The sequence below is a fragment of the Procambarus clarkii genome, chromosome 87 (genome assembly GCF_040958095.1).
Source record: "Procambarus clarkii isolate CNS0578487 chromosome 87, FALCON_Pclarkii_2.0, whole genome shotgun sequence".
Taxonomy (NCBI): domain Eukaryota; kingdom Metazoa; phylum Arthropoda; class Malacostraca; order Decapoda; family Cambaridae; genus Procambarus; species Procambarus clarkii.
In genome coordinates this window covers 5,681,972-5,701,168 of record NC_091236.1, presented here as the reverse complement: position 1 = coordinate 5,701,168, position 19,197 = coordinate 5,681,972, and the positions used below count along the sequence as shown (strand labels likewise).

The 19,197-nt window shown below is 44.9% G+C and overlaps 1 protein-coding gene across 3 annotated transcripts in view; it reads right to left on the bottom strand.

The window, feature by feature from the left end:
• The window catches only part of LOC123746999 (neuronal acetylcholine receptor subunit alpha-2), a 26,917-nt gene continuing 7,720 nt past the window's right edge, over window positions 1-19,197 (bottom strand). For all 3 annotated transcript variants that reach the window (XM_069317333.1, XM_045728918.2, XM_069317334.1), the window contains exons 2-10: window positions 18,432-18,731; window positions 15,489-15,625; window positions 15,186-15,230; window positions 14,245-14,348; window positions 10,081-10,297; window positions 8,065-8,260; window positions 6,614-6,766; window positions 2,337-2,503; window positions 1-1,937 (exon numbers count right to left, since the gene is read on the bottom strand). In XM_069317333.1, coding sequence (XP_069173434.1) covers window positions 1,683-1,937; window positions 2,337-2,503; window positions 6,614-6,766; window positions 8,065-8,260; window positions 10,081-10,297; window positions 14,245-14,348; window positions 15,186-15,230; window positions 15,489-15,625; window positions 18,432-18,507 — 1,350 coding nt within the window. In that variant the 5' untranslated portion in view covers window positions 18,508-18,731 and the 3' untranslated portion in view covers window positions 1-1,682. The remainder of the gene's footprint in view (window positions 1,938-2,336; window positions 2,504-6,613; window positions 6,767-8,064; window positions 8,261-10,080; window positions 10,298-14,244; window positions 14,349-15,185; window positions 15,231-15,488; window positions 15,626-18,431; window positions 18,732-19,197) is intronic.

Here is a 19,197-nt window from a genome sequence, read left to right as displayed (position 1 = left end):
TGGATTTATGTAAATTTATTTATGAAAACATTCGTCTATTCAAAGACAAGAAGAACTATGCTGAGGTAATGAATCATTTGGACATCCATTGGCGGTAATGGCGACACATAGGTAATGGCATTGGACGTAGGTGTTGGACGTGGATGTTGGACATAGGTGTTGGACGTGGATGTTGGACATAGGTGTTGGACGTGGGTCGGACATGGGTGTTGGACGTGGGTGCTGGGCGTGGGTCGGACATGGGTGTTGGACGTGGGTGGGACATGGGTACTGGGCGTGGGTGCTGGGCGTGGGTGGGACATGGGTGCTGGACGTGAGTGGGATATGGGTGTTGGACGTGGGTGGGACATGGGTGCTGGACGTGGGTGGGACATGGGTGCTGGACGTGGGTGGGACATGGGTGTTGGACGTGGGTGGGACATGGGTGCTGGACGGGGTGGGACATGGGTGCTGAACGTGGATGGGTTATGGGTGCTGGATCCGGTTGAGATATGGGTGCTGGGTCCGGTTGAGATATGGGTGCTGGATCCGGTTGAGATATGGGTGCTGGACGTGGGCGGGACATAGGTGCTGGCCACGGGTAAGACATGGGTGCTAGACATGGTATACACGTTAAGGTTGTATGTCTGTATGAAGGGCTGAGTATGACCAAACAACAGAGTGAGAGGTCACAGACGCCACAAAAATGGTCAACGTTTCCAACAGAAACCATAAGAATTAAGAACAAAAAGAGTTTATTAGAAACCATTCAGAAACATAGAGAGACTCCCGTATATATATATTATTAGAAAACAATACAAGAGGCCATATAACGAAAGAGAGTAGACAATATCAATAAGTATTAGAAACCATTTGAGATCGCTTACCAAGACAAGAGTCGTTAATAATTTAATAAGTCGAAGAATAAAAATATAACCTTAACGATCTACACGAAATCTTTAAAAATATAAAGAAACCAAATGTAGCTAAAGAAAACTATTAAACAAAACTAATAATCAATATTACGAATGAAATGTCACAAGGGAAGAAAACTATTAGGAGAAAGTGCTAAGCCATTACGATTATATAGCACTTGGAAGGGGTCAGGATAAGGATTTGAGATGGGGGGGGGGAGAAGGAATGGTGTCTAACCACTTGGACGGTCGGGGATTGAACGCCAACCTGCATGAAGCGAGGCCGTCACTCTACCATCCAGGCTAAGTGGTTGGGCTGTCACAAGAGAACAAACAGAAACCAAGAGTAGTAAAGATAACTTTAAGAAATGTCTTTCAGAGCATATTGTACACCGGCGGAGAACCCGGGCAACCCCTTCACCATGATAACGGACAGAAGGTGGTAGAATACTCGATAAGATCGCTGACGGTTGCCATGAGGTGACAGGAGCCAGGAGGTGCCAGGAGCCAGGAGGCGCCAGGAGCCAGGAGGCGCCAGGAGCCAGAAGGCGCCAGGACCCAGGAGTCGCCAGGAGCCAGGAGACGCCAGGAGCCAGGAGGCTCCATGAGCCAGGAGGCGCCATGAGCCAGGAGCCGCCCATGAGCCAGGAGCCGCCCATGAGCCAGGAGCCGCCCATGAGCCAGGAGCCGCCCATGAGCCAGGAGCCGCCCATGAGCCAGGAGCCGCCCATGAGCCAGGAGCCGCCCATGAGCCAGGAGACGTCATGAGCCAGGAGGCGCCATGAGACACTACAGAACGCTGTGGAAGCGGATGAAGTTGATGAAGCATATAAGGAGGTAGATGAGGAAGCAGATCCTGTCGAGGACTGCCGCGAGGAACACCCACTCGTGTCTGATGACCGCCTCTGGCAGGTGGGGAGAGGTGAGCGGGTAGTGGTAGGCCGACACCGTCGTCAACGATGACGTCGTCGTCGTTGTCGTCGTCCCCAGCTCTACGTCTTCAGACTTGAGGAGGTGAGGCAGAGTCCGTCTGAATCCAGATACCTGAGAGAGAGAATGAGAGAGAGGTGAGGGAGAGTGACGAGGACGAGAGGTGAGGTAGTGTTGGGGAAGAGAAGAAAAAATCAAGAAGACGCTCGGAAAATTGGATAGCATTGCAGGGTAATGGAGAACGTTTGTGCCTCGGACGCTTGACTTAACACGCTCACGTTACCAGACATGCAGCTAAAGCCATGCTGCCCTGTCAATACTCTCCCAAACTTTGTATAAGTGACAGCATGAACACCTCAGCGGGTGTTCTTCCTATTAGAAGTGAGGGGGCGTGTCACTTACCACGGTGACACATATTCCTAAGGCGGTGTGTTCACTCACAGAATAAGTGCCGCTGTCCTATAGCCTCGACATTCGGAGCAAAGTGCTACCATACCTGAGAAAAATGCTCACCAAGTTATTGTAGTCAGAGAGGAAGAGCCAGGGAGCGAGGTAGGAGAGAGGGGTGGTGAGGAAGCGTGGGAGGCCGGCGGTGTGCGGGTGGTGCACCATCCTCACCACCACCACACTCACAAACAGCACCACCATCACCACAATCACCTGTTCGCACACCAGCTGAACTGTGGGAGGCGAGAAGAACAAGGTCTGAGCACTGAACGATGGACACCAATAGTCTATTAGCTGTGTAACGCACTCTTTACCAGTCATTCATCACCATTGTAACATGATGCACATTTATACATTGTGGAATGCAACAAAAATACAGCACAATATAATAATACAATACTACACAATATAAGTAAAACGTAAGTCACCGTAATGGGGCTGAAAATAAAGGTGAGGACAGGTCCGCGATGGAGCATTATCAAAGGGTGTAGAAACAGTTCAAGTATGTGGTAAGAAGGTGAGGTGAATGGCGAAGAGTTAAAAGGAATGTTCCTATGAACTGCTCACAGCCTTGCCTTACACAGGGACACCACACTCTTCACAGGACGGACCCTAGCGTCGTCCCCTCCAGGTGTGTGGGCTGGGTGTCCACACACTACATCTTCAGGTGTGTGGGCCGAGTGTCCACACACTACATTTTCAGGTGTGTGGACCGGGTGTCCACACACTACATCTTCAGGTGTGTGGGCTGGGTGTCCACACACTACATCTTCAGGTGTGTAGCCCCCCTTCCCATCCGGTCCATTGGTGCCGTGAGGGGGCTTAGTGGTCAGCTGCCGGAGTGTGATGCTCCATGGGACATTCCTTTGTCCTTTTGTGCCCTTATGCTCCTGCTGCTGTCTTCTCCAATTCTGCCAGATAGCTTTTCCTTTTCCTTATGTTTCGTTTTTCTTCCCCCCTCTTCTCCTATCTGCTTATTGTTTCATGCCGACTTTTTGCTTGTTTTGGTTATTCTTTTGGACTTCTTCTATTTTGATGCCCGGATGCTTGGGGAGGCATACTCTAGCATCCGTAGAACTGTAGTACCCAACGTTGAGAGCGAAGGGAACCTTTTTTGTCAATCCTCCTTTCGTCACTGAACCCAATCTCGACGGACTGACGGTTCTTAAGATGTCGTTTGTGGGGCGTATACTCACGACGCACCCCTAGGGAGCCCCGACATGATCGGCGATAGCTTCTTGTTGGGTGTCCTGCCTCTAATTGTGGCTCCATGGTGGGTATGGGGGCACATTCGTGAATGAATGTTTTTCTATTCGTACTTATGTCTAATTCTGTTCCTCTTTTACCTTCTCAGGCTCATAGGGTAGGCGACCAAGCCCCCGAGTAGGACCGTGTTGAAAGACTGGGCTCTGTAGCCCCCACTGCATTGGGCCCCAACCTTGCTCCTCCTTTAACCTTTATGACTACTCCCCTTGACTCCCCTCCCTCCTCTGTGGTTGGGTCGAGCCCCAAGCCCCCAGTGGTGACCACCTTGTCCCCTGACACTGCCCAGTCTCTAGTTGTGACTACTGTGGCTTTTAACCCCTCTTTCTCTCTGGGGGGTTCTCAACGCCGTCCTCGATACGGTCGCACTCGCTCAATTCCTTCCGGTACTGATGCATATCAAGCCTTGTTTGGTCCCGCGTCGTGGGCCAAATATTTTGAACTCCTACTTCTTGATTCTGCGCCTCCTGACGATTTCTCCCTTCATAGGCATATTGTTGAATCCGTAGATGCCTCTGTTACTTTCCACCCCATCCGTCTCGGTACACATATCGTTGCTGCTCCTTCTCAGGATGCAGCCTCTCGCTTGGCCGCCTTGTCCTGCCTTGTCGAGACCCCTGTTTGGGTCTCCAAGAACGCTCGGTTGAATGCCAATGTTGGCACTATTCTCCTCCCACTCCATGTTGCTACCGGTGTTCGGAATCTCCAGGACTGCCACGAAGATATTCGTCATATCCTCGATGCCCAGAGCCATTCTGTCCTCCAGGTAGACTCGTTTACTCGTCCCCCTCGTGGTCATCGCCGTCAACCCTTTTGGGTTGTGAAGATTATCTTTGATGGTAGGACCCTTCCGCCCTGTCATTCTTGCTGGTGCCAGGTGCTCTGTCCAGGAGTACATTCCTTCTCCCGGCTCTGTAATAAGTGCTGGAGGTTTGGGCATGGTGCCCTCCGCTGCTCTGGTACTGTCTTTCTCTGTCCTTTGTGTGGGGGTGAAAGTCATTCTAAGTCGGAGTGCACTTCTCCCCAGGCTCGCTGCCTCAATTGCGGTGAGGCCCACCCTACCTTCTCCCATGTATTGATACATTACAAGCTTGAGGTAGCCGTCCTCAACTTGAAGCACTGGGAGCGTTTGTCTTTTCCTGAGGCGAGGCGCAAAGTTTGCCGACTCCCGCCTTATGCTAACGTCTCTTATGCTCGCGAGTTTCACTCTTCCTCTCCTTGTCCTTCCCACCTTCCTCAGACCCAAATCCGTTTCCAAGCCTTGGACCCTGATATGCCCACTGCCCCCTCCTCTGTTCCTTTGAGTTCTGTCCCTCCTGGTCCTCTGTCTGGGGTTCCCCTTCTTTCTGCCCGGTCTGTCATGTCTCCTGTGTCTTCTTCCTCGTTTCCCTCCGATCCTCCTTCCCATTCTTCACCTCCGTTTATTGGCTCTCCACGCTGCCTGTCAGTATGGGCTGATGTCCATCGCTCTCCCAACGGCCGTCGTGTATGCTCTCGTTCTGCTTCTCCTGTTGAGATGCTGGAATCCGTTGCCCAGTACATATTTGCTGGGACACCTGTCATTTTGAGTCAGAAGCGTAAGTCTGGCTCCTCTCCTTCCTCCTCCCCAGCAGGTAAAAAGGCTTCACTTTCTTCCTCGCCCTCTACTTCTGACTCTCGGTCCGTCCCATCCCGTTTCGGTGGTTACGCCCCCTGTTCCTGCTATGGAGGTCTCTTTGGCCCCTCACTTTCCTCTCGGTTGGTGCCCTGCTGAGGTGCATCCCCTGGTTTCTGTCCCTCCTGCTGCTGTCCTTGACCCTCGGTTATCCCCCCTCTTCTCTCCCTGCTCCGGACCCTAGTCGACCGCCTCCGGTCGGTTCTCTAGCTCCGTTCCCTCCTTCTTTACTCAGTTTACCCATGCCTCCTAACCCTGACTTCGCTGACCCTGACCCTGATCCTGCGCTTCTTTAACGTGCTGTGTTCCCTTTTTGCCTTTGTTTCTTCGTTGTTCTCTGTTGCTGTCCTTTCTCTTCTCGTCGATGTCTATTCTTCAATGGAACGGTCGTGGTTATTACCCCAATTTCCTTGAACTCCAGCTTCTGATTTCACGGTTTTCGCCCCTTTGTGTCTGTCTCCAGGAGCCGATGCTTGGTGCTCGTCCTGGTCGCTTTTGTGGCTATTCCTTTCTCTCCCCCCCCCAGCTGTTGCTGGGGCTCCTAACTCTTCTGCTCTCTTGATTCGCTCTGATGTTCCCTTTGTCCCCTTACTTTTTCCTTTGCCTCTCCATTGTTTTGCTGCTCGTATCTTTGTGAGGAAATGGTACACCGTTTGTTCCATTTATCTCCCCCCGAGTGTCCCGCTTTCTCTTCCCGATCTGAAACACTTCCTGGACTCCTTGCCAGAGCCTGTGCTCCTGCTGGGTGATATCAATTGTCGTCATTCCCTTTGGGGTGATGTTCTGACGAACACCCGGCCCGGGTGTCCACACATTATAAGACACTACACAACAATGATGCAATAACACACAATATAATAATACAGTACAATGTACAATGAAATATTCAAGACATTACATTACAAAACAATACAGCGTAATATAAAAAATTATTTGTAATTAGCATAATAATTATCATAAATAAATAAATAAATATGTTTATTCAGGTAAGGTACATACATACATACAAGTGATGTTACATTAATGGATTGATATATAGATAGAGCTAGTACATACAATGCCTAAAGCCACTATTACGCAATGCGTTTCGGGCAACAAACGCATCATGAAAAATAACAGTAGCTGCAATAATTATAATAAAAGTAATTAAAAACAAATAATAATATTAATAAAATTAGTAATAAAATAATAAGAATAACAATAATATAACAATAAGAATAACAATAACCATGAAGACAACAGGTGTCCACAGAGGCTAAAGTCGGCCGCTGTGTGTGATTAATTAGGCAAGCTTTGTAACTGCTCTCTTATTACAGTCATCAAGCTGTACCCTGAGTCAGGGTCCCGCTACAGCCACCACATGAGAGGGACTTACCTATGAGGAGGTATGAGAGGGGGCGTGGGCCATTACATGAGAGAGACTTACCTATGAGTGGGGTGTGGGAGGGGGCGTGGGCCACCACATGAGAGGTGTAGGCCACAAAGAGCATGTCCAAGATGAGACACAGTCCTCCCACGGTGAGCTTCTCCCCGGCCCCTGGCGGGAGGAGGAACACCACCAGCGTCAGCAGTGACAGACCTGGGGGTTAAGAGCGTCAGCAGTGACAGACCTGGGGGTTAAGAGCGTCAGCAGTGACAGACCTGGTGGTTAACAGTGTCAGCAACCTAAGCTGCAGCACATAAGAGCCGAAAGTGCAAAACCTATCCCAGTTGCAACAACAGCAACACAACTGTTGCAGGAAATTGTCAGCAGTGTTTGTCCTTTGGTATGGGAGTGTCAGTACCGACATTCCCTGGACCATGTTGAGGACTAAAGTATACTCTGCGGTTGGTCAGTGAGGTACTGTGGTGGGCTTAATGAGCCTCCAGAGGTAGACAGGTCTCACGCTCAACACCAAACCAACCCAGCACATCACCATAGTTATTACATATAATAGCTTGGTCTTTCTTTAACAGGTGCCACGAACCAAGGATTTTCCTGTTTTTTTTTTTTAGTTTTTTTCCTTCCAGTGTAAACATGGAAACATTCTGACCACTCCAGGTGGAAACTCTGTGAGTGCGGCATGATCTCCCACATTACATCACCGAATGCTTAGTTATTAGATCTTTCAGACCCGGTGGCATGAGCTTTGCAATTACTTCATTCACTCTCGTGTTCTTGAAGATATCCTCATATTGCACCCAAAATTTGCCAGTGTAGACTACTGAACATATGGCCTTGTATGACAAACCATCCTGCGAGATGAGGACTTCTAGTATAACTGATTCCTTATTCACTCTTGTGTTCATGATATCCTCATAATGCACCCAGAGTCTGCCAGTGCAGACTACTTATCACATGCCACTGGATGACTAACCATCCTGTGCGATGGGGATTTTTTAGTTCAACGTAGCTAGCTTTTTGACACACTGTACTCCCTTTCATATAGTCTAGGGTAGCTGCAACAATACCTAATGTATTAATAAAAAAAATTCCCTGCCATGCCAAGCGTTGACAGATCCATTACACGGGGTGCATGAGGGCGGGATGGGTCGGGCTCCCCAAAGATGGAGACGGCACCTCCCACAACTACACGTCTTTCTAGATATATACCCACCACCTGGCCAAGCTTGTAATTGCCTGCCTACTGTTATGAACACCTGTGATAGGCTCTACACCTGGTTATATCTTATATACATCTGGCTGCGCTTTACGCACCTGGCTCCACCTCTGTGTCTTGCTAATTCGCCACCCACCTCCAGAGGTTATACACCTGCCACACCTACAATCATGCCTCTTCCTTGGCATGCTTGCCCAAGATGTAGATAACCTATTAAGGACACGTGTGTAACCTCTGCTCATCTCCATAAACACCATCCTACACCGTTTGCACACACCTGTCACGGGGAGCTTGATGATCCAGGAGTAGGCCGGGGCATCTCGGGTCAGGATGAAGGTGACCCAGAGGGAGATGTAAGGCTCCGGACAGCAGTCGTAGGCGTTGAGGTGTCGTGTGATCCCTGCCTCGACCACCCGCCACTCCCCTCGGGTGAGGCCCTCACCTTCCTCGCCGTCCCGCTGGGGAATATCCACCTGTACAGGGTGAGAGACACAGACCTCACAGTGAACACCTCTCATTGACTACCAGAGGTGGAGCTCTAGCTCTTTATGCCCCGCCTCCTAGCCTTGTTTTGATCAGGCCTTTGTTGACCTAAGCTGCGGAACACACAGGACCAGATTCTGGTGTTCTCACAGAGGCGAGGGGAGCATTATGTCACCTAACAAACATCAACATGGGTTCTGGAAAGGGAAATCATGCCTGATAAACTCTTTGGAATTCTATAAATTGATAAAATAACGAGGATAAAGCAGGACAGAGAAGGATGGACAGACTGCATATTTCTGGACTGTCAAAAAGCTTTTAATACAGTACCACACATGAGACAGCTATTCAAATTTGAGAGGCAGGCAGGAGTAAGCGGAAAAACCCTAGCATGGGTATGGAACTACCTAACAGGAAGGAGACAGAGAATAACGGTAAGGGGCGAGAAGTCGGACTGGCGAACAGTAGCGAGTGGAGTATCTCAAGGATCGGTGCTGGGACCAATTCTATTCCTAATATACCTAAATGACATGTTTACAGGAGTAGAATGCTACATGCGATGTTCGCGGATGACGCAAAATTTATAAGACGAGTTGTGACAGATGAGGAGTGTAGGATCCTCCAAGATCCTCCAAGTCAGTACACAATGAAGGGGAACTGCCTACCTGTGACGATTCGAGAAAGAGACCTGGGAGTGGATGTAACGCCTAATCTAACTCCTGAGGCACATATAAATAGGATAACGACAGCAGCGTACTCTACACTGGCAAAAGTTAGAACATCATTCAGAAACTTAAGTAAGGGGGAATTTAGGGTGCTTTACACTGCCTATATGAGACCAGTCTTAGAGTATGCCGCGTCATCACAGAGTCCCCATCTGTAGAAACACATAAGGAAACTGGAAAAGGTTCAGAAGTTTGCGCCGAGGCTCGTCCCAGAATAACGAGGGATGGGATATGAAGAGCGCCTGAAGGAACTGAACCTTACACCACTAGAAAAAAAGGAAGAGGGGGGGATATGATAGGAACGAATAAAATACTCAGGGAAATTGACAAAGTGGAAATAGACGAAATGTTCACACGGAATACTAACAGAACGAGGGGACAATGGGTGGAAGCTGGAAACTCAGATGAGTCACAGAGATGTTAGGAAGTTTTCTTTTAGCGTTAGAGTAGTGGAAAAATGGAATGCCCTTAAGGAACAGGTTGGGGAAGCAAACTCTATTCATAATTTTAAAACTAGATATAATAGGGAAATAGGACCGGAGTCATTGCTGTAAACAACCGATGGCTAGAAAGGCGGGATCCAAGAGTCAATGCTCGATCCTGCAGACACGGATAGGTAAGTACACACACACACACACACACACACACGGTCGAGAGGCGGGACCAAAGAGATAAAAGTTCAATCCCCGCAAGCACAACTAGGTGAGTACACACACACACATACACACACACACACACACACACACACACACACGCGCGCGCACTCGCGCTCACACACATACACAGAGGGCCTGATAGCTGAGTGGAGAGCGCTCTGGACGCCTAATCCTAGGGTTCGGGATCGATCCCCGGTTATGGGAGAAGCAAAATGGGCAGAGTTTCTTTCACCCTGATGCCCCTGTTACTTAGCAGTAAATAGGTACCTGGGAGTTAGACAGCTGTTACGGGCTGCTTCCTGTGTGCGTGTGGAAAATAAAAATTAATTAGTTAATAGTTAGTAATAGTTAATTGATTGATAGTTGAGAGGCCGAAAGAGCAGAGCTCAACCCCCACAAGCACAACTAGGGGAATACACAGCACCTCACCTTGGGTTCTTTATCCAGGAGCCTGAGGTCGAGGGTGTGGCCATGATGGACCCAGGAGCCGAGAACGAGGGAGCAGTTGTGAGTGTCGTGGGGCCAGTAGGTGAGGTCCACCACACACACGGCCCTCAGCCTGGCTGGCGGGGCGTACAGTACTCGCCCATCAGGGTACACCAGCGTCAAGGTGTCGTCCCGGAACACACCTTCACCTGCCTCGGCACTGGAAAGGTCAGAAAATATTTAGATATTGTTCAAACTGACTAAAATATTCGTAAATAAAAAAGCTAATGCTACTTGGCTCATTCCGAGCAAACCCACTATCACCTGGGTCGACATTCGATATAGAAAACCTAAAATTAATTATGAAGTGTGTCCAGCAGGACAAGCAAAGATAGGGTTCTCTCACCCTGAAAGGGTCTCTCCTAAAGGGTTCTCTCACCCTGAAAGGGTCTCTCCTAAAGGGTTCTCTCACCCTGAAAGTGTCTCTCCTAAAGGGTTCTCTCACATGTATCAAACAAATATTAGGAAGAGGAGCGGGTCACCGATAAAGAAGAAAAGCAAAGTCAGTGATGACAAAGACATGGATGGTATTTTAAGAACGTTATTTCTGTGCGTAACAGAACAAAAACTTGTTACACCTTGTTATTTTACCAGCTGCTCAACAAATCCATGAAGGTGGCGGAGAGGATTGACTAGGTTAGCGGTTACCAGGGAGGAAATTATTAAACTAATTGAAAAATTAAAGCCTAAGAAGTCTTCCAATCTATGCGAAGGATTTGCCATTGCAAATGAAATAAATCATTAGTGAAGCAGAGTATTGGAATCATTAGAGAGCTGCGCATGTCCTACAGATCGTTAAGGTTACTTACGTCACTTGTGTCCAACTTCGCCAATTAGATTAACATCTGTTGTAGGAAAATTGCTTGAATCAATGATCACAAAATTAATTCATAAATTACTACGAATCGCCTTTGTTTAACAAATTAACTCATTATTTTCCACCTTTTTTTAGCTGATAGCGGAGAGGATAGCGATACTGTGACCCTTGACTTTAGCAAAACTTTTAATATTCTACCTGAGTGGAGTGACCATGGCTCCCCAGGGCCTCTATAGTATATAACATGTAAACATGAGTATGAAACAAGAGTGAACTGCAAAAGTTGCAAGTTTGCAGACAATTCAGAAAAAGGCTGTGAAATAAATTCAGAATATTTAAAATTAGTGTAAGACTAATTAAATTAGACTAATTAGACTTTTAAAATGGGCTAATGATTGGCATATGCTGTTTCAAGCGTAGGTTTTATATATATATATATATATATATATATATATATATATATATATATATATATATATATATATATATATATATATATATATATATATATAATTACCACCACTGGTTTAATTAAAGGGACCCACATCCTCGAAGAAGAAAATAAATAGTGTTCAGAGAAGACCTTGTGGATTCTCACTGAATACTTTAATCTTTTCCTCTCCTACCACCCCTATTATTTTTTTTTATTTTTTTTTATTTGATTTTATTGCAATGCTACAGTTTACAGAAAACACACACTTATATAACAATATACCAATCAATGTTCGAAGACCTCGTCCAGCTCCTCGGGGGTCGGGTGCGTACCCAAGATACAGCACGCATTTCCCCTCTGAACAGCAACATATATTTATATATATATATAACTGAAAACTCACACCCCAGAAGTGACTCGAACCCATACAGCCAGGAGCACTCTGCTGGCGTACAGGATCCCTTAACCGCTCGACCAACACGACCGGACAAAAGAGGATGGTAGCCGAGGCTATTTCCATCCCCCCGCCGGCACTCGGTTGGTAATCTTGGGCATAGTATTTTATCAAATCACCTCATTCTTTGGGGCACACGTGAGGAACACAAATGCGAACAAGCCTGAATGGTCCCCAGGCATACATGTAACTGAAAACTCACACCCCAGAAGTGATTCGAACCCATACTGCCAGGAGCACTATGCAGCTGGTGTACAGGGCACCAGGGAATTATGGGTGGTGACGGCGAGAGAGTTCAGTTAGCTGTGAGACTTCGTCTGGGTAACATATAAGTTGAGTTTTTTGTTTCATTTGTAGATAGGTAGCATAATTTCAATCTGAAGGATGTTACCTTTTAATTATTTAGCCGTTTATTCACTTGTGTTATTCAAAGTAATTGCCATCTTAAATAATATTAATATTACACGCTTTTATTTGTTGTTAAATATACTTTATATATAAATAGTTTTGCCTATATTTTAACCTGGTGTTAGGTATCATTGTTTTGTCTTTCTTGTACCATATCACGGGGCACCCTGGTATATCATATTTAGATACAGATTTTCCCCCTAGATTATAATTAACACTGTACCTGATATATGAGCTGTGCGTACGATAGGCAACAACCATCACCAGAGAAATCTTAGCAAACAACACAGAAATCATCGATAGATACAGCGATAGCAGGCGGCTCGACATCTGCGAGGCACTACACATCAAACATTCAACACCAGCAATCAACAGCTAATTAATGCACAACTATATTCTACCCACTTCAAGACTCCGAACCAATATAGAAGCACCAAGAGGAAGTATGGGCCAATAGGCCCTCTGCAGTTACTTCCATTCTTATGTTCTCATATCCAATTAATTTGTCTTGCGTTGTCACAAGTTTTTTCCTCACCCAACACTGTTGCACCATATCACCTCACCCAAATGCGAGCATAAGTATGGACGGATTTGCGTATTTACAGGTTACAGTTGTGTGTGTAAACTAAAGTCTTTGAAAATGTAATAAGTTATTACGAAATGCGTTCAGGCGTCACTTCAGATTAGAAGTAATAATGAATTTTTAGAATTGATTTTTCAATTACCATCGGCAGTGAAAAGAAACATAAGAAATATTGAGAAAATTCGTGTTAGAATTATTAATCTTACCTTTTCGGTCATATTTAACAACATATGTTTACAAGAAAGACTGCTACCAAAATATATTGCCGGCACTCAGATGGTAACTTTTCAATTGCATATAGTCCTGGGAACCATTCAGGCTTGTTTGCATTTGTATTTCTCACGTGTGCCCCAAAAAATGAAGTGATTTGATAAAATACTATGCCCAAGATTACCATCAGAGTGCTGGCGGGCTGATGGAGAATTAGCCTCGGCTACCATCAGCTTTTGTCCGGTCGTGATGGTCGAGTGGATAAGGTGTCCTGTACACACACACCAGTTGCATTGTGCTCCTGGCAGTATGGGTTCGAGTCACTTCTGGCGTGTGAGTTTTCAGTTGTATAGAGTCCTGGGGACCATTCGGGCTTGTTTGCATTTGTGTTCTTCACGTGTGCCCCAAAGAATGAGGTGATTTGATAAAATACTATGCCCAAGATTACCATCAGAGTGCCGGAGGGCTGATGGGCAAATAACCACGGCTACCATCAGCTTTTGTAAGATCGTGATGGTCGAGTGGATAAGGTGTCCTGTACACACACACCAGTTGCATTGTGCTCCTGGCAGTATGGGTTCGAGTCAATTCTGGGGTGTGAGTTTTCACTTGCATATATGCCTGGAGACCGTTCAGGCCTGTTCATATATATGTATATATATATATATATATATATATATATATATATATATATATATATATATATATATATATATATATATATATATATATATATATATATATATATATATATAATATATACATATATATATATATATAATATATACATATATATATATATATAATATATACATATATATATATATAATATATACATATATATATATATATAATATATACATATATATATATATATATATATATATATATATATAATATATACATATATATATATATAATATATACATATATATATATATATATATATATATATGTATATATATATATATATATATACTGACTGAGTGGATATGAACGGGAGCTGCTCGATATGGGCCAATATACCTTCTGCAGTCCTTTATTGTTCTTGTATATAAAACATCAGTGGCCTCTTACAGTTATATATTTCCCTCTATTGACTTTCGTCTGCCTATCGTCTCTTCCTCTTACAACACCTCTTATTCCTCTACCCCTCCTCTTCCTCTCTTTACAACATCTCCTCTACCCCTCCCCCAGCCTACCTGTTATACAGCCTGAGGTCAGGCATCCATATCTCGCCTGGGTCCATAGCAAGCTTTTCAATCCCCCCGATGGGCAGGTAGGTCAGGCGCCTGTCAATCCACTCCTGTAGTCACCACAAAAAGGGAAAGCAGTATTAAAATAAATTACCGATAAAACAACGTAGTCGGCTCAATATAGCGCCAAAATAGCCATACCCCCAAAATTGCAAAGAAACGCTTTATAGTCGTTTCTGCGAAAAATCGACCATAAAGTCGTTTCTGCAGACTGCGAGAGCAAGGCCTCTATCGATCCTCTTGACTTCAGGGGCTTTAAGCACGAAATGTCAGAAAAGTTACCACGTGGATACCTGGCTTGTGACGGCCAAGAGTTCACAGCGACGTCGCCTCCTTGATCCTTCTATATCGACTCTTCCTATCATTGTGAGGCAGGATTCAGAAGCACTGGACTGTTCACCCGGAAAGTGAGAACGTGAGCTGACAACTCACATTAACTCCCCAACCGGCCAACACCCGAGTAAGCTACACAGCCTTGGACATGGACGAATGAATATACCTGGCTCTGTACACAACGTATGTGAGACCAACTTTTGTATATACAGCACCGGCGTGGAATCCTCACATGATAAGGTATTAGAGAACTTAAAAAGTTCCAAAAGATTTGCAAATAATAATGAAAGATTAAAGGCAGAAGTTTTACTTATTTTTTTACTAATACCTTCTTCCTGGATGTGAGAAAAATAAACATATACAAAATAGGTCAGGGAGAGTAAGAGCGCTGGCAAGAAGGTCATCTGTCATGGATGGCAACTGACCTTTTCTCACCCTCGAATTCCAGATATTTTAAAATGTTACCGCAAAAGTGACTCAAAAGACAGTGAAGAAAAGAATCTTCAAAGAAGACAAAATCTATAAAATATTAAGAAACACAAAGATGTACTTACAAATATGATCCAAGCATCAACCTCCAGAATGTGGCTGTCTTCGTGCTGTGAAGTACATTAATCGGTCAGTAATCAGTTCACAGAACAATACCCAACACAGACGCAACTATATAACAAAACAAGTCACACGTGTAAGTTATAAGATAATAAATAACAAGTTGGCAGCACTGTGGTAGTAGATCACCAGGTGGAGAGAACACCACAGTGAACACATTGTACTCGTCAGCGGTACAAGGTAGATCACCAGGTGGAGAGAACACCACAGTGAACACATTGTACTCGTCAGCGGTACAAGGTACCTACTATATCGAAGTGTTTGAGTGTGAGGCGTCGTAGCCTGAGCTGAGTAGTCCTGGCGGGGAGGGAGGAGCGGTCGTAGCCCCGCAGTAGCCTCTCCCGCAGCTCCTGCTCCTGGGACATCAGGTCCTCGTACCCCTCACCTGGCGGGTGGGGAGAAGTGTTAATTTAATTGTAAATTAAATGTAAATGTTTATTCAGATATAAACACAGAGAGGGACGAGGCAGCAAGCTATGCTGCCTCGGTCACAACACCTGTTTATATGTTGACAAACAATCTCCATGTTACTGAACATTCCCAAGATGTCCACTTGGTCACCGAACACTAGGCTTTTATCATTCATTTGTATACCTGCCCGAGTTGTTATATCATGATATCCTGTTATCCTCATCTCTCTCTTTCTCTCTCTCTTAGAAATTATGGAAAATGAGTGGAAATGCTACGCAAGTGTCCCTACCAAGCTACCAACAAGCAAAACATCAAACAAACAACGGTGATATTAGAGTTCTTGGAAGTTATGAGGACTGACCAATGAGCAGCGAGGTAGGCACAATTGACCGCTTCCTCTCCAACACCTTCTGCACCTTCCTCTCTTGTATTCTGTCTCTTCCTGCACGCACATGCACTCATACACACACCGACATACACATGCTCGCGTGCACACACACACACACCAACCTGTTGATTGACGGTTGAGAGGCGGGACCAAAGAGCCAGAGCTCAACCCCCGCAAACACAATTAGGTGCGCACACACACACACACACACACACACACACACACACACACACACACACACACACACACACACACACACACACACACACACACACACACACAGCCATGTGAAGGGCTGTGAAGGCTGTTGGTCCAGACGGGATCTCACCATGGGTATTGAAAGAGTGTGCAGAGGCACTGTGCTTGCCACTCTCCATAGTGTACAGTAGGTCACTGGAGCCGGGAGACCTACCAGAAATATGGAAGGTGGCTAATGTGGTCCCAATATACAAAAAAGGGTGACAGACAAGAGGCACTGAACTACAGGCCAGTGTCCTTGACTTGTATACCATGCAAAGTGATGAAGATCATGTGAAAAAATCTAGTAACACATCTGGAGAGAAGGGACTTCGTGATAAATCGCCAACATGGGTTCAGGGAGGGTAAATCTTGCCTTAATGACTTAATAGAATTCTACGATCAGGTGAAAAACATTAAGCAAGAACGAGAAGGCTGGTCGGACTGCATTTTTTTGGACTGTCGAAAAGCCTATGACACAGTCCCCCATAAGAGGCTGGTACATAAGCTGGAGAGACAGGCAGGAGTAACTGGTAAAATGCTCCAGTGGATAAGGGAATACCTAAGCAGAAGGAAGCAAAGAGTTACAGTGAGGGGTGAGACCTCAGATTGGCGTGAAGTCACCAGTGGAGTTCCACAGGGCTCTGAACTCGGTTCTATCCTGTTTCTGATATACGTAAACGATCTCCCTGAGGGTATAGACTCATTCCTCTCAATGTTTGCTGACGATGCCAAAATTATGAGAAGGATTAAGATAGAGGAGGACTGCTTGAGGCTTTAAGAAGACCTAGACAAGCTAAAGGAATGGTCGAACAAGTGGTTGTTAGAGTTTAACCGAAGCAAATGTAATGTAATGAAGATATGTGTAGGGAGCAGGAGACCAGATACAAGGTATCATTTGGGAGATGAAATTCTTCAAGAGTCAGAGAGAGAGAAAGACTTTATGGTTGATATCTTGCCAGACCCTGTCCCCTGAAGCCCATATCAAGAGGATAACATCAGCAGCATATGCCAGGTTGGCCAACATAAGAACAGCAATTAGAAACTTGTGTAAGGAATCATTAAGCACTTTGTATACCACATATGTCAGACCAATCCTGGAGTATGCTGCTACAGAATGGAGTCCATATCTAGTCAAGCATAAGACTAAACTGGATAAGGTTCCCACCGAGTATATAGTACCACCATAGTACCCGAGCTGAGAGGTATGAGCTACGATGGGAGACTACGGGAGTTGAACCTCACGTCGCTGGAAGACAGAAGAGTTATGGGGGACATTATCACCTCATACAAGATTCTCAAATGAATTGATAGTATAGATAAGGACATGCTATTTAACACAAGGGGCACACGCACTAGGGAATACAGGTGGAAGCTGAGTGCCCAAATGAGCCACAGATATATTAGAAAGAACTATTTCAGTGTCAGAGTGGTTGACAAATGGAATGCATCAGGAAGTGATGTGGTGAAGGCTGACTCCATACACAGTTTCAAGTGTAGATGTGGGACATTTGGGGCGTGACTCTATTTATTTAAATATTAATGTAATGAAATTCTATTACGAAGGACCACCCGCTTTTATAGTAAAGAGGGAAACTAATAAAATATGATCAGTAGAAAATTTCTAGATGAAACCAGTAACTATGGATAAAATACTAGAGAATATGATCACTTGTATAATTAATGGGCTATGTCATGGGTTCGTATCCTGGCCGGGGAGGATTTACTGGGCGCAATTCCTTAACTGTAGCCTCTGTTTAACACAACAGTAAAATGTGTACTTGGATGAAAAAACGATTCTTCGCGGCAGGGGATCGTATTCCAGGGACCATAGGATTAAGGACTTGCCCGAAACGCTACGCGTACTAGTGGCTGTACAAGAATGTAACAACTCTTGTATATATCTAAAAAAAAAAATGTATTAAAGTTAACTAAAAAATTAAATAAAAATAAACTCTAAATATTCATAGAATAGACAGAAATAAATGCCTGCTAGGATTTTCCCACAACAGTGATGGACACATACACAGTGATGGACACATACACAGTGATGGACACATACAGTGATGGACACATACACAGTGATGACACATATACAGTGATGGACACATACACAGTGATACAGTGAAGCACACGGGTGCTGTTGACTACTCACAGGACGGCCACAGAAGCAGTAGCGTCATCATGATCTTCACAACAACCATCGTTTGTTCAAACGGGATTTTACGCATGTTGCGGTCTACCTGAGAAGGTTGTTGTTGACCTGAGAAGGTTGTGGGTGACCTGGAGAGGTTGTAGGTGACCTGGAGAGATGGTGGGTGACCTGGGGAGGTTGTAGGTGACCTGGGAAGGTTGTCGGTGATCTGGGAAGGTTGTGGATGACTTGGAGAGATTGTGGGTACCCTGCGGAGGTTGTGGGTGACCTGGAGAGCTGACCACAGACACTTGTGCTGACCTGTGGGGAATATTTAGCATTAATAATAAGTTCAGCAATAAAGACAAATCTAATAATAATCTTCATATACGATAATAATTATGGGTTCATTTTAGCAGATAATAATTGCGATAAAGTAAACCAGATGACTGGGTGGCAGAGGGTAGCCTAGCGGGCTGAGAGTGTCTCCACTCCGCCTCTTCTATGTCCACCATCTTACATATATTGACGTAATGGACAAATTGTTTTCCTTTATTATATAATATACAATATAATGTACATATGGTAGCCCATCCCATATGTTCACCAATTTACAAGGGAAAATACTATATATATATATATATATATATATATATATATATATATATATATATATATATATATTATATATATATATTATATATATATATTATATATATATATATATTATATATATATATTATATATATATATTATATATATATATATATATATATATATATATATA